This window comes from Thamnophis sirtalis, unplaced genomic scaffold (assembly GCF_051295495.1).
Source record: "Thamnophis sirtalis isolate CommonGarterSnake01/CBP01778 unplaced genomic scaffold, rThaSir2_p1.2 scaffold_2, whole genome shotgun sequence".
Classification (NCBI taxonomy): domain Eukaryota; kingdom Metazoa; phylum Chordata; class Lepidosauria; order Squamata; family Natricidae; genus Thamnophis; species Thamnophis sirtalis.
In genome coordinates, this window is record NW_028261382.1 from 161,195,337 (window position 1) to 161,210,266 (window position 14,930).

Consider the following 14,930-nt stretch of genomic DNA (forward strand, 5'->3'; position numbering starts at 1 on the left):
TCTTAGAAACAATATGGTTTGTAATGGAAAAACTATAGAAGGGATATAATAACACATGTGCAGAACATTTCTTCATTTTGTGAATAGACCATTTAAAATAAATTAGACTAAAGAGATAAATTCCATTGTTTCATTTGTTTAATATTTCATGTCAATTTTTAATAGATAAAAATTACATTTAGCAATAAATATCGAGAAGAATTTATACAACCTGTTCTGGTTTGATATTTCTCTCTAGCTGTAAAGAAAATTCATTATTAGATCTTTGCTTGTAATAGGTGTGTCTCATTACGCTGATAATAAAGCAACTTTTTAAAAAATGACAGCTATATGGGATGTCCTATATCTGCTTTTACTGGCACTAAATTTGTATGTCAGCTAAAGTAGTGCCGAATCTTTCCATCTCATAATATATTGGAGCTCAAGTGAACAGGTGAAACTTACTGTGGATCTTTAAATGCTTATTCTAAGCGTTTGATATTTTGGAAATATGTTAAACAATTAATGAAAGTAGAAAGTATATATTTATGGAGAGGCATAATCAATGCAAAAATAGCCCGAGATGCAACAAAAGCCGGAATCTTGTAATTCACTGTTTGAACTCCAACACTGGGTTGATGAGCATTTCAGTTTGAGTCTCCTTGTGCAAAGTGGCCACCAGGTGTCATCAGAATACTTTTCTTATGCTAGTAACTACCACTTTGTGTAGTTGTACTTAAAAAAAAAAACCTTTAGATTTATTATTCAGCATAGCTTAGTGTGAAATATTTCATAGTTTTCTTGAGGCTATTGTGACATTGCACTTTTGCAGAAATAACCGAAAGGGTTATGGCTGCTAAGCCCCCCCAGCTACCTTTCTATGCTGCAACTGCTTTATGGAACAAGGGACAATAAGTGCTTGTGTGAGAAGGCAGTTCACTGATTTGCAGTGATGCTGTTGTGAGCTTCATCTATTGTCCCTGTGCAAATATGTGGTGGTGATAGCATTATAGACTACAGGTAGGCCTCGATTTACATTCGTTCATTTAATGAACGTTCAAAGTTAAGAATGGCGCTAGAAAAAAGTGCCATGGTCATGTGATCAAAATTTGAGTACTTGGCGACTGGAATGTATTTAGGATAGTTGCAATGTCCAGTGGTCAGGTGATCATCTTTTGCGATCTTCTGACAAGCGAAGTCAATGGGAAAGTTAGATTCACTTGAGAACTGTTCTATTAACTTAACAGCTGCAGTGATTCACTTAACAACCGTGGCAAGAAAGGTTGTAAAATGGGGCAAAACTCTTGCTTAGCCACAGAAATTTTGGGCTCCATTATGGTTGTAAATCGAGGAGTACCTGTAATCTCTGATATTGTCACGTCCACATATGTGCACTTTTTCTAAGGGGACACAAGATGATCTCTAATCATTATACATAATCATACACAATTTGATAATTTAGGACTGCAAATATCATGCCATTTCTTATTATGAGGCAGAGGGCAGAAGTACAGAGCCAAGGTGGCGCAGTGGTTAAATGCAGCACTGCAGGCTACTGCTAGATCAGCAGTTCAGCGGTTCAAATCTCACCGGCTCAGGGTTGACTCAGCCTTCCATCCTTCCGAGGTGGGTAAAATGAGGACCCAGATTGTTGGGGGCAATATGCTGACTCTCTGTAAACCGCTTAGAGAGGGCTGAAAGCCCTATGAAGCGGTATATAAGTCTACTGCTATTGCTATTGCTACAGAAATATGTGGGAGAACTTTTCCATGTTGAAGTGCCTTGTTCCCGATAAAAGGATAATCATTTTCAAACTCCACATTTTTGAGCTGCCAGTAGTTTTAACTTATGTTAAAGAGGAGATCATATCTTTGAGGCTGTAAATATCACTTGCTGCTTTTCGTATCATTGGACATTACTTGTAATGTAGGAGATGTAGGCCATGTCTGTATTAATTAAAGTCTAAAATACATTCTTTGCTATTGCTGAATATTGACAGATTATTTCCATGGATATATAATGTAAAACTAGCATATTTATTAAGATTATATCCCAGGGTCCTGAAGGGGCTGGCCTATTTTATCTTGAAACTATTAAACAAAAAGTTGGAGCACAGAGGAAGTGCCAGAGCTCTGGAAAAGAGCTGATGTAGTTCCAATTTTCAAAAAGGTGGGGGGAAGTGGAACCAGGAAGCAACAGACCAATCATCTTGATATAAATACCTGGGAAAATCCTAGAAAAGAATAATCAAGTAGCAGGTTTGTGAACACCTAGAAACGAACAAGGTGATTAATAGAAGCCAGCATGGGTTTGTTAAAAACAGATCATGTCAAACAAACTTGATCGACTTTTTGACTAAAGTGACTAAATTAGTGGATGAAGGAAATGCTTTGCCTATAGCTGTGATGGCGAACCTATGGCACGCGTGCCACAGGTGGCATGCGGAGCCATTTGCCAGGGAATGTGAAGCGTTGCCCTGTCAGCTCCAGCGTGCATGTGTACGCTGGCCAGCTGACTTTGGCTTTCATTTTCGGCCATTTTTCGCCCTCCAGACACTTCCCTGAAGCCTTCGGAGGGTGAAAAACAACCTAACGCACAAACAGGAAGTTCGGGAAACCGACTTCCAGTTTGTGTGTTGGGTTGTGCTTCACAACAGCCAAGGAAAGAAGAGTTCGCTCAGGAGCGATGCTGGCAAGGAAGGCGGCTGGGTCGGAGGGAGGCGTAGTCTGAGGTCTCTGGGACAGGTAAACAAGTAGCAATAGCAATAACAGTTAGACTTATATACTGCTTCATAGGGCTTTCAGCCTTCTCTAAGCGGTTTACAGAGTCAGCATATCGCCCCCACAGTCTGGGTCCTCATTTCACCCACCTTGGAAGGATGGAAGGCTGAGTCAACCTTGAGCCGATGAGATTAGAACCGCTGAACTGCAGATAACAGTCAGCTGAAGTGGTCTGCAGTACTGCACCCTAGCCACTGTGCGACCTCGGCTCAATAAGTATGTGGGGAGCCAAAGGGGGAGTGTGGGGAGCCAAAGGGGGAGTGTGGGGAGCCAAAGGGGGAGAGAGAAGAGAGAGCGCTGGTCAGGAGCCACAGGGCGAGGAGGGTGGTGGCTTTTCTTCACCCCTGCCCGGAGAAAGATTCTCCTGGCAGAAGGAGAGCAAAAGAGGGAAGCCCAAGGGGCTCCACCTTAACCCAGAGGCAGCCGGGGGTTGCTCTCACCCTCAGGCAACAGCTCCGCCTCCTCCCCACCTCAGGTCCGGCAAGGAAGCCTGCTCCTCCCGTCAGATCCACCCAAGGAATGAGAGAGAGAGAGCATGACTTGGCTGAGGTCCCTCTCCCCATGCCAGAAGCAGTAGCAAGTACCAGGCTGCCACCCCTTCTGGGTTAGCCTTAAACTCCACCCCACACTGCCTGAGAAAAGAAGCTTTATTTTCTCACTTGCACTGGGGAGTGTTGTAGTCTCTGCCCTTAACTGCTTCTTCTAGCTTAGAGAGAGCAGATCTGCTGAGGCCGTCTCTCTCTCTCTCTTTCCTTGTATGGATCTGGCGGGAGGAGTGGGCTTCCTTGCCGGGCTTGAGGAGGGGTAGAGGTGGAATTGTTGCCCGAGGTCAAGAGCAACCCCCAGCTGTCTCTGGGTGCAGATAGATGCTTCAGGAGGGCAGGAAAGAAGCCTGTCTTGGCAGAGACCAGAGAGCCCATGCAGCGACAGAGGAGGCAGGCGGGTGGTTTGCTAGTGCAACCTTCGCTTGTTGGGTTGCTCCCCTTTACCCTTGGTGGTGGGGGTTGCTTTATTGCATGGGCGATGGCTGGTCTCCCTCTGCAACTCGTGGGGAGCTCTCCGCAGCCTCAGCTCATATGGGATGCAGCTGACTCCACTGCCCTGAGCCGGCAGAGGTGGTGGGCGTGGGTTGCAGCATGCTACCTTTTCCCTGTTGCCATTGCACCTGCCCAGCTCACCCCCTGGCTGGCTCTTGAGCTCCATAGGAGAAAGGCCGAGAAAGGGTGTGGGATGAAGAAACAGGTTCCCCAGCAGGGGTGGGTGGGTGGGTGAGAGAGAGATCAGCTTTGAGGTGGGGTGTTCCCCTGTTTGCTGTAGGAGCTGCGTTGGGCTGAGGTGCCCCGCCAGCTGTTTTGATTCTGAAAGAGGTGGAGCTTCCCTGGAATCTCCCTCTGTGGACTTAAGTGACCACCACTTAAGTATGAGCCACCAGGGTGCTCCAGCTGCACCCGCCAAAAAAAACCCTACAATGGAGTCCTAGACTGCATCAGTGAAGGGATAGTATCAAGATTATGAAAGTGATATTATCACTTTATACTGTACTACTGAGTAAACACTTGGAATACTGTGTCCAGTTCTGGCCCCCACGATACCAATAAGTAAATAAATACTGAGATCGTAGAAAGTGTGCAGAGAAGAGCAACAAAGATGACAGATCTGGGGATTAACCCCATATGATAAACATTTAAAGGAACTAGGCATGTCTAGGCGAACAAAGAGAAGGATTGGGGTGACATGGTAGTTGTCTTCCAGATTTGAGAGTCGTTTTGACTGCGCCAGAGGCTTCAGGGAAGCCTCCTGAAGGTCCCTGAAGCCTTTGGAGTGCTCAAAACGACCCTCCAAGCAAACCGGAAGTGACTTCCGCTTTGCTCGGAGGGTTGTTTTGACTGCTCCAGAGGCTTCAGGGAAGCCTCCTGAAGGTCCCTGAAATCTTCAGAGTGCTCAAAATGACTGCTCTGAAGGCTTCAGGGACCTTCAGGAGGCTTCCCTGAAGCCTCTGGAGCAGTCAAAATGACCCTCCGAGCAAAGCGGAAGTAGCTTCCGGTTTGCTTGGAGGGTCATTTTGAGCGCTCCGAAGGTCCCTGAAGCCTCCGGAGGGCATCCAGGGAGGCGGGGAGGCTTTTTTTTGCCCTCCCCAGGCTCCTATAAAGCCTCTGGAGCCTGGGGAGGGCGAAAAAGGCATGCAAAAATGGGAGTGCCTGTAGTGCATGCATGCACACACCCACACGACCCCCCTGCGCTCCCCCCACTTATGGTACGCGAGCCAAAAAAAAAAGTTCAACATCGCTGGTATAAGGAATAATTTCCTTTACTCAACAGCAAAACATCTCTGGATCTCAGTGGTGGGATTAAAAATTTTTTACTACCAGTTCTGTGGGAGTGGCTTAATTGGTGGGCATGGCTTGGTGGTCATGTGAGTGGATGGGCATGGCTGGTTCGTTATGTGACTCGGCCGGCATGGCCAACCTGACATCACTCATGTCTAGGGTTAGGGTGCCTGGACTCTCCTCACCTCAAAGGTCTCAACGAGATACAATTTCCTTGTCTATTTATTTACTCCTTCATCCAAAATATACTATTTAATCCTATGTATATATGCCATATGTATACATACATATTACATAGCATAGAGTGTGTATAGCCACAGAAAAAGATACATTATTTACTATATATACTATATGTGTATGTACACACATACACACACACACAGAGCTCTTATAAAACTATACAAATTCAACCCCACTTAATGCATTTGGAAAAACATACCCAGAGTCTACTTTCTGCCACACATTTAACCATACCTTCTGTACATTAGAACATTACACATACCTTCAGATGTTCTTTCCTAGCTTGCACATGACTGTCAGAGCCAGGAGATGTCATGGATTGAGTAAAATGTAGTGAAACTCATTAACAACGCTCTTGCTTAGCAATCAAAATTTTGGGCTCAATTGTGGTCATAAGTCAAGGACTATGTTTGCCTTCCTCTGCATGGCAGCCTTGTCCTAGTAAAGTCTTTCTCCTTTCTGGCAATTTTCCTCTATGTTAGAGGCACCCAAATAATTCAGACAATGTAAAGTTTCCTGCTCCTGCAGGGGGTTGGACTAGATTACCTCCAAGATGCCTTCCAGCCCTAAATTGCTGTGCTGCTTCAAAATGTCTTATGAAGCCACGTCTAGTGGTAGGGTTTGTGGTGCTTCCTTCCTCTTCTCTCTCTCTCTCTCTTCCCCTCCTTCCCTCCCTCTCCCTCCCTCTCTCTTTCACACACACACACACACACACCCACACCTGGTCTAGGCACAGAGTATCTGTTGTTACAGAATTTCTCATTTTTCTCTATTACACCTGATACTGGAAATGAAAGCACCGCAAGAGAAAAGGGGAAAGGCACGCTCTGGGTTCTGGCCTCCGAGCCTTCGCTGAGCTGAGACACCTCCTCGTTCTTATTCTTCGCTTCCCACTCTGGGCTCCTTATTCCTCTCTCCCCCTTTTGCTTGAACCTCCTTTCAGGATGGGAGGGAAAACCAAATAAAAATGAGAAGGAAGCAAGGACAGAAAATGGTGCATGGCTGCAAAACAGGAGGAGGGCATTTTTCAGCTGCTTTCTGGGACTGAAAAGTTGAGGGGGTCCAAGGAAGGAGCAACTGGCTGGGACTAAAATGACCCCTGCTCCCACCACCCTCATCCCACCCTCATCTCATGCTGCCTTCTTTTTCTCTCCCTGCCCCTGCTTTTCTCTCTCCCGGGAAACCTTTAAAAAAAGTGTTGCGGCTGAGCAGAGAAAGGAGTAGCTGGAAGGATGTTGCTACGGAGTTAAAACGATGAAAAAAATTGCCCTTCCCCTATTCCTACCTTGCCTCTTTTTCTTGCCACCAGTTTCTTTTGCATTTGGCTCTAGTGCCAAAAGAGAGAATTCTCTTTTGTTTGTGAAGTCCCCCTCCTTTCCCCCCCGCCCAACTGGAGAAAGATGAGCTGCTGCCGCCCCGCTTAGCCCCAGCGCAATGGCTGCATTGGCCCCAGAAGCGGCACATCTCCCATCACAGGCTGGATGCGTGACCCGACCTCAGAAGGCGAGTAGCCACTGGGTGACCCAGTTTGGGGGCGTGGCCAGCCAGAGGTCATTACCGGTTTAGTGACCCAGCCCAAGTTTTCACTACTGGTTTGTGTGAGCTGGTGCGAACTGGCTGAATACCACCTCTGCTGGATCTTGTTCTTGAAGCTCTGACAAAGTTATAATTCCTTGAATTCGTCAGTGGCCTTTAGAGTCACCTTCACCTTGACAGATGATTTGGATAGACCTAGTATAGTGGGGCAGTCTGAACAAGTCTATTTTTGATATTGCTACTTGCAATAAAACAGCATCCAAACCACATAGAATTATACAGGTTGTACAATAAACAATTCAGAAGAAGACACAGACAAATCATTTTGTGTTGTTGCCAAGAAAAGAATACAAGCAGCAGCAACAACAGAATGGATGTATTCATGAGTCCCAGAATCCCAGAGCCAAGCTTAACTTGTGAGAAGAATTAGTTTTATTTGAACGGATGCCATCTTTAGGATTTGGTGCTGGATTGTTTAGCTATATTTCATTGTCTTGAGTAAATCATGGCTTCTTAACATAAAATTCAGTTTGAAGTCAGTTGTTTAGTTATAATACTTTTAATTGGGGAAATAATATTTGTTCTTTATATTCTAGTTGCCCTTTAAATAAGTGCAATGCTTTCTTAGAATATTATGTCAAGCTATCAAAAACAAAGGTCACATCTTTTACATTTGAATTCCCAAAATGGACATATTATTTTCATTGCAACCTTGGATATGACTTCTATGGATTGGTTCCACTTAAATTATATAATTGTATTCAGAAGTGCCGGAATTAAGTAAAGTCTGTCTGCATTGTTGTAAGTTATTACAAAATTTTGTTTTTAGAGACACAAAAAGTTATTTTTGTTTTCAATGATTTTTTACTGATGTTCTAACTATTTTTGTTTAGATGTCAAAATATACTGTCCTATGTAAGAAAATATTTACCAAAATCAATAATGGAATATGTCCTTGAAAATTTTAAAAGTAATAGCACATATTCAGCAAGTTATGAATTGGATTGTAATAAAACATGTTTGAAACTAATTTATACTTTCTGTTTTTTCTCTTTTTAGATATTCCTAGAACAGATGTACTAATTCATTTTATTGGAATTATACTCTACATTATCTTCATTAAGGATGAATGTTGAAAAAAATCAGAATTATAAATGTGATGAAAACATAGAAAATGAGTTACTACAAGACAGCGCTAAAACTATTTTACCAGAAAAAACTCTCAATGAATCTCTTTCTAACTCAAAAATGCTTTTGATGAAGGAACAGAAAAATCCATTGAAAAACTCAGAAGAAAATGGCTTAGCTAAACGACCATTATCCCAAACAACCGATCAGGAACTTAATGAAACAACTATAATTGAAAATGAACCTGTCTCAAAAAGATTAAAGCTGGTTGGTACAAAACCTGCAAAAGAGAATGAAATAAACCCTTCTGATTCCACATCATATGAATATTCTGTCGATGGGACAAATAGATCAGTAGGAAAAGCGGCTATATACACCTCTCCAAGTAGATGTTCATTTTCATCAAATTCTTCATGCATTCAGCATGAATTTGTGCCTGAAGATAATACTGTACAGATAACACCTATGGAAAGTAAACGTTCTCAAGAGAATGAAACATTACTTCCAGAATGCAAATCATCTATCTTAGATGATACAACTGACATTAATAATACAATGAGTAGTATTAAGAATGTTTCAAAATGCAATACCTGTAAGGAGATTTTTTCCTCTGCTCTTGATTTAGATAACCATATTCAGGAACGTCACCTTAAGCAATCGAAAGAAAAAGGGACTTTGTATTGTACTTCTAAATCAGAGCATACTTCATCTTTTCAAGCGCACGTCAAGAAGACATCTGGCCAACTTACCTATTTTTGTGATCTTTGTGGTTTTCGGACTTTTAAGGAAGCTCTCCTACAAGCTCATTTTCTTGGCAAGACACACCTCAGACGACAAAATCTGGCTGCCCGTGGTGGATTTGTAAAGATGCTAACAAAAAAATCCTATTGTAAAAAACAGCGGTTTCCAATCAAAGAAAAGAATGTCAGAATGAAATTGGCATCTAATCAACAAAAAATAAGAGATGAGCTTTTGGATCATTCAACAATTTCAAGTAATAAGACAGAAAACCTGAAAGAAAACTGTCAAGATTTAGCTGAGATGATACCATACACTGAAACAACAGAATGTATCACTAAGGAAGAGGCCTTATTGTGGAAAGTGGATGGAAATGTTGAATTTCTATCTGAAAAACCAGATGTATCAGAGTCTTCAGAATGCAATCCATGTTTATTGAAATCTGCTAAAAGTAGTCAAGTCACAGCTAGCGACTTAAAGGCCACGGGCGTATTAGGTAGTTTCCACAAAAAAAGAAGAATCCTATCACGAGGAATGACTTTCAGGCAAAGCACTTTTTTCAGACTAAATCAGCAGATTAAAAGAAGATACAATCTTTTAGGTATTGGTAAAAAAAGCAAGCTTGATTTTAGAGCGAAGCATAGCATTCAGGCAGGGTTGCATCAGAGTGATTTATCACAGGTCAGAGTTTTACAAAGTGAAGGCAATGGCAAGGATTTCTACACAGATATCCCCAAAACACCAGTATTACATCAAGATGAAAAAAATATACCGGAGCACAAGACTACATCAGAAAAGGAACTTGATGAGCAGAGGACTCTAGATCCTGGTAACCATGGTGGATCTACCTTGTCAAATAAAGAAGGCCTGAAATTGGATGCTGGTAAAACTCAGGGTGAATTTAGAGTCCATTGCCAAATATATGGATATTCCTCTGACAGCAAGGACCTGGAATGTCGTCAAAAGAATAATCATATAGACAATTGCAAGATAAATTGCCCTAAATGTTCATTTCTTGCCCCAAATGACACAAGCCTTGGGAAACACATGTCCGATGAGCATAGCATGACTTTCTCTTGTTCTGCTTGCTGCAAATATTTTCTAACTGAAGAAGAACTAGCAGCTCATAATGCAACTGAGCATCATAGTGATTTATTGACTCAAGGAAAAACCATTCAGTCGCTTAAGAGTGATCTGGCTGTGCATTCAGCACCTTACCCTTCAGGTGAACTTCCCAAGGTTGTAGAATTGAAAGCACAACAGGAAGACCTCAAGCTCTCAGTTTTACAACCTGATAGTGAGTTCAAGGAGTCTGCTCTGAGCAGAAGTCAATTTCAGTGTAAGAAATGTTTTTATAAAACGAGGTCTTCTTCTGTGCTTACGAGGCACATAAAACTTCGCCATGCTCAGGAATACCATTTCCTTTGCAAAGCATGCAACCTTTATTCGTTAAGCAAAGAAGGAATGGAAAAACACATCAAGCGAAGTAAACATCTTGAAAACGCCAGAAAAAATAACATTGGCTTACGATTTGAGGAATGTATTGAAAAGATATGTGTAGGTGGAACAGATGGCAAAAAAGGCACTGAAGGCCCTATTTGTGGAAGTTTAAAGACCATATTAGAAAATGAGAGCATACATGCACCCTTCCCTTCTCTGCAGAAGGTATTGATAAATAAAGAGTTGTACCCATCAAATGAAACGATTAAAGATAGTGAGTTGATTCTTGGCAGTCTGCAAAAGAAAGGTAGACCTAAAGGGACGATTTCCCGGACATGTCCTCATTGTGGCTTATTGGCGTCTAGTGTAACAAACTTGACCGTTCACATTCGCCGCAAGCATAGCCACCAGTACAGCTATTTATGCAAAGTATGCAATTACTATACTGTAACTAAAGGTGATATGGAACGTCATTGTGCTACAAAGAAGCATAAAAGTCGCTTGGAAGCCAGTGAAGAGAAAAATGTTGAGTTTATTGTTTCCCCAGAAAATGATCATATTGAAGCCAACATGAAGAAAGCAGACAATCCTGGAAGCCTTTCAAAAGAATTCATAGTTTCTAATGATCAGTCTTCAGAGATGGACCAACCTATTTTGGAAAACAAGGCAGATGAACAGGACAGTACCAGCCAATTAAATGTCAAAAATATAATTCACCTTCCCAAAATAGATAGAGGTAGAAACTTTTCTGAAACACAACGTAAAATTGCAGAATCGAGTAACATTAGCCAAGATAAAAATGTGCAGGTTCAAACGAGACTAGCAACTGCAAATGATAACAAGTGTGCTCATTGTAACTTCATTGCACATTCTTTTTCTTCCTTGGAAGTACATATAAAACGCAAGCACACAAAAGAATTTGAATACTACTGTATGGCCTGTGACTATTACGCTGTTACTTGCCGAGAGATGATTAGGCATGCAGCAACAGAAAAGCATAAAATTAAAAGACAGTCGTATATATGTGCTTCTTCTGGAGAGGAGGCAGACGTAGCAAATATTGTCAAAAAAACTACTATTGTTTGTGATCTCCAGATTTCATTAGAGGAAACAAAGTCCGAAAGTAATATTGAAGAGGAAAGCCCAGACAATCAGGTCATGCATAAAGTGAAGAAGTCATCTACCTATCTGGCATTAGAAGATAGTATTGCTTCAAAGATTTCTAAAGATTATATTCTTGAGGCTGTAGAGGCTGAATGTGAAGATGGAACTGATCAAGGCAGAGAAAATACAAGTGGCAAAGAAAATGATCAGAATGGAGGCCTTAAACTCAATGAGATGGTTGAACTTAAGGAAACAATTGATTGTGTTCCGCATCAAAATCAAGAAATAGCAAAATCAAACATTCATTTGACAGCACAACCTGGAGATGAAAACATGGCTTTTGATGAAAGTTCTCCAAGTTCAGATTTAATGAAAAATCAGAACAAACTGCAGGATGATTCTGAAAAAAGAAATGGAAGTTCAGAAGTAGCTACTGAAGAAGTAAAAGCAGATGAAACCCATTTGTCGATAGATTCAGACACTGGTAGTGCACTGGAACAGGAAAGTACTGAAAGTTTAAAAAACATCCAAATTTTACAGCAACCAATAAACACTAATCGATGTCCTACAGTGGAAGAAGAGGATATCTTGATAGATGCACAACAGGAAATAAGAGTATCTTTGAATAATATTTGGGGTCCAGATAGTTCAGTAGCTGAAGTCATGGACAAAAATGACATAGCTGTGGATGCTTTAAATAGTGTTGATGGCAAAATAGTAGATGGAACAGGGAAGCAAACCTGTGGTCAATTTGATTCTTCAATAGTGAAAATAAACCATGAAGACGGTTCTGAACAAATCGATCGCCCAGTTGATGGCCAGAACCCAAATAAGCAAAAAGGTTGGGATAGAGCTGTAAAAGTGGATTGCCCACAGAATGATGGAAAAAAGAAGAAGGTAGAAGGCCATCCTGTGAGAGAAGCTCCACGAATTTGTTGTGATGACTGTGGTTTTTTAGCAGATGGTTTAAGTGGACTAAATGTTCACATAGCCATGAAGCACCCATCAAAGGAGAAGCATTTCCATTGCTTGCTATGTGGGAAATCGTTCTACACCGAGAGCAGCCTTCATCAGCATCTGGCTAGTGCTGGCCATATGAAAAATGAACAAGCAAGCGTTGAAGAGTTGCCGGAAGGGGGTGCCACCTTTAAATGTGTGAAATGCACAGAACCTTTTGATTCTGAACAAAATTTATTCCTTCACATAAAAGAACAACATGAAGAACTACTCCGGGAAGTCAATAAGTATATTGTTGAAGATACTGAACAAATTGTCCGAGAGCGAGAAGAAAACAAAGGCAATACTTGCAAATATTGTGGGAAGATATGTAGAAGTAGTAATTCAATGGCGTTCCTAGCTCATATCCGTACTCATACAGGTACGTATTGATAAATTGGACAGTTAGCGTTTTCTGGCTGAAATTGAATTAAGATTTTCCCCTCCCTCCCCTTTTCCCTCTTCCCCTTTTGAAACTTGTAAATCAGTCCTTCTAATACTCTATTCTGACAATATATGATTTCCATGTTCATTGATTAAAAATTGAGATATTAGATTTGAGGAATAGTTTTTAGAAGCCAAAGAACAGAAAGATATATTTTCTTAGAAGTTTTCAATAGCATCTCTCTTGTTAATATACATTTTAAAGATTATATCCCCAGATAAACCTATAATTCATTAATTTCATTGTAACCCATTAAGTGAACAATTTGTGGTTTCATAGGTTATTTTCCTTTGAAACAATGGATCTCTTCTGTTTGTACAATGTGGAATTGCTTGGCAACTTTTTCATGCATGTATGTATGTACATATGTGGCATTGATCTGAAGTTTCGTTTCCCCTTTTCTGGCTTTTTTCACTCCATTTCTACGAAAGATTAGGTGCCAAGGTTTTTTATAGTATGTTTTAAAAGAGGAGCAAGCTCTAGGCAAGAGCTATTGATGAAATGAGACATTCAACTAAGTCCATGTACAAATAGAAGATGCACAAATACAGTTGCATAATTAAATCTACCCAAACAGACAGATTAAATGTTTCCTTTATCTATGAACACATATAACAACAAATTTTAGCTTTGCTGATGCTTCTGTTGATACCATATTGATATGGCTCTAGCTAGTCTTCCACTAATTGAGTTTGTATAAATCCCAATCTGAGATTATTTATTGGACGCATAAAGATATTAAGCTAAATGAGAGGACTGGAGTTTAAAGAGAGCACAAATAAAATGAAATTGAGATGGGTAATTGAATTTTGAAGGTATTGATCACCAAGAAATTTGGGGATGGTTCATTTCTGGAGCCACCATTTCTGGCAATGATCAGCTCTGTGGACTCACACCAAGAGAGCTAGTTCAATGTAAAAGCTACCAGTTTGAACCTCGGAGGCCATGAATTCTAGTCCAACCTTAGGTGCAAAGCCAACTAGATGACTTGGACAAATCATTCTCTCTCATCCCCAGGAAGTTAGCAGTGGTAAGTCACTTCTGAAAATGTTGCTGAGAAAACTTACAGGATTTGTTCAGGCAGTTGCCCAAACACTGACTCCAAGACAAGTAGAAAAAGGGGGGGGGGAAATCACATCAAGTTGGGAAACATTAGGACAACACATGAGGAAAACACTTCAGCAATTAGCTTTCTGATCCCTCTCCCCCCCTTATTTTCTTTCTGGTTTTCTTTTTTTCTGTTTTTCCTTCCTTCCTTCCTTCCTTCCTTCCTTCCTTCCTTCCTTCCTTCCTTCCTTCCTTCCTTCCTTCCTTCCTTCCTTCCTTCCTTCCTTCCTTCCTTCCCTCCCTCCCTCCCTCCCTCCCTCCCTCCCTCCCTCCTTCCCTCCTTCCTTCCTTCCTTCCTTCCTTCCTTCCTTCCTTCCTTCCTTTCCTTGCTCTGTGTTTATCTTAAGATTGATCTTTCAAAAGTAAATCCATGTCATTGTGTGTTACAGGTAGTCCTCAACTTACAACGATTCATTTAGTGACCACTCAAAATTACAACAGCACTCGGAAAAGTGGTTTATGACAATTTCCCACACTTATGACCATTGTGGCATTGCCATGGTCACATGATCCAAATTCAAATGCTTGGCAATGGACTCATATTTATGACGGTTGCAGTGTCCCAGGGCAATGTGATCACCTGTTGTAACTGTCTAACAAGCACAGTCAGATGGGAAACAGATTCACTTGACAACTATGGCAAGATATGTCATAAAATGGGGCAAAACTCACTTAACAAATGTCTCAACAACAGAAATTCTGGGCTCAATTGTGATCGTAAGTCGAGGACAACCTGTATTTGAGTCCCTATGCAGTACTAATATGCTTGAGAAAAATGGATGTGCATAGGAGGTATTCTACAAGTTGGGATCTATCTTTGAAAATTTCTCCATATCAGCTCAGGGATCTTTTCTGTTTGTTTTTTTGCTCCCTAGGGATATATTAGAGATATATATTTATCTCTTTTTGAGAATTTTTTTGACCCGAGTTTGTTCCATCTAAGCCTGAATGAGCAGAGTCCTTTTGAATTCCTTGAACTCAGGTGCAGAGAGATAGGATTATAGTACAGCTTTTTATTAACTTTTTAATTGGGTTAAAATAATTCCCCAAGATATTGAGCAGTTGCCAGACTGGTAGAATACTGACCAGAAGATGATCTTAACTTACTAC

At 41.2% G+C, this 14,930-nt stretch overlaps 1 protein-coding gene across 1 annotated transcript in view; it reads left to right on the forward strand.

Moving 5' to 3' along the window:
- The window catches only part of ZNF407 (zinc finger protein 407), a 367,412-nt gene that overhangs the window by 19,080 nt on the left and 333,402 nt on the right, over positions 1–14,930 (forward strand). Inside the window, exon 2 of the mRNA XM_087707329.1 lies at positions 7,922–12,650. Coding sequence (XP_087563455.1) covers positions 7,988–12,650 — 4,663 coding nt within the window. The 5' untranslated portion in view covers positions 7,922–7,987. The remainder of the gene's footprint in view (positions 1–7,921; positions 12,651–14,930) is intronic.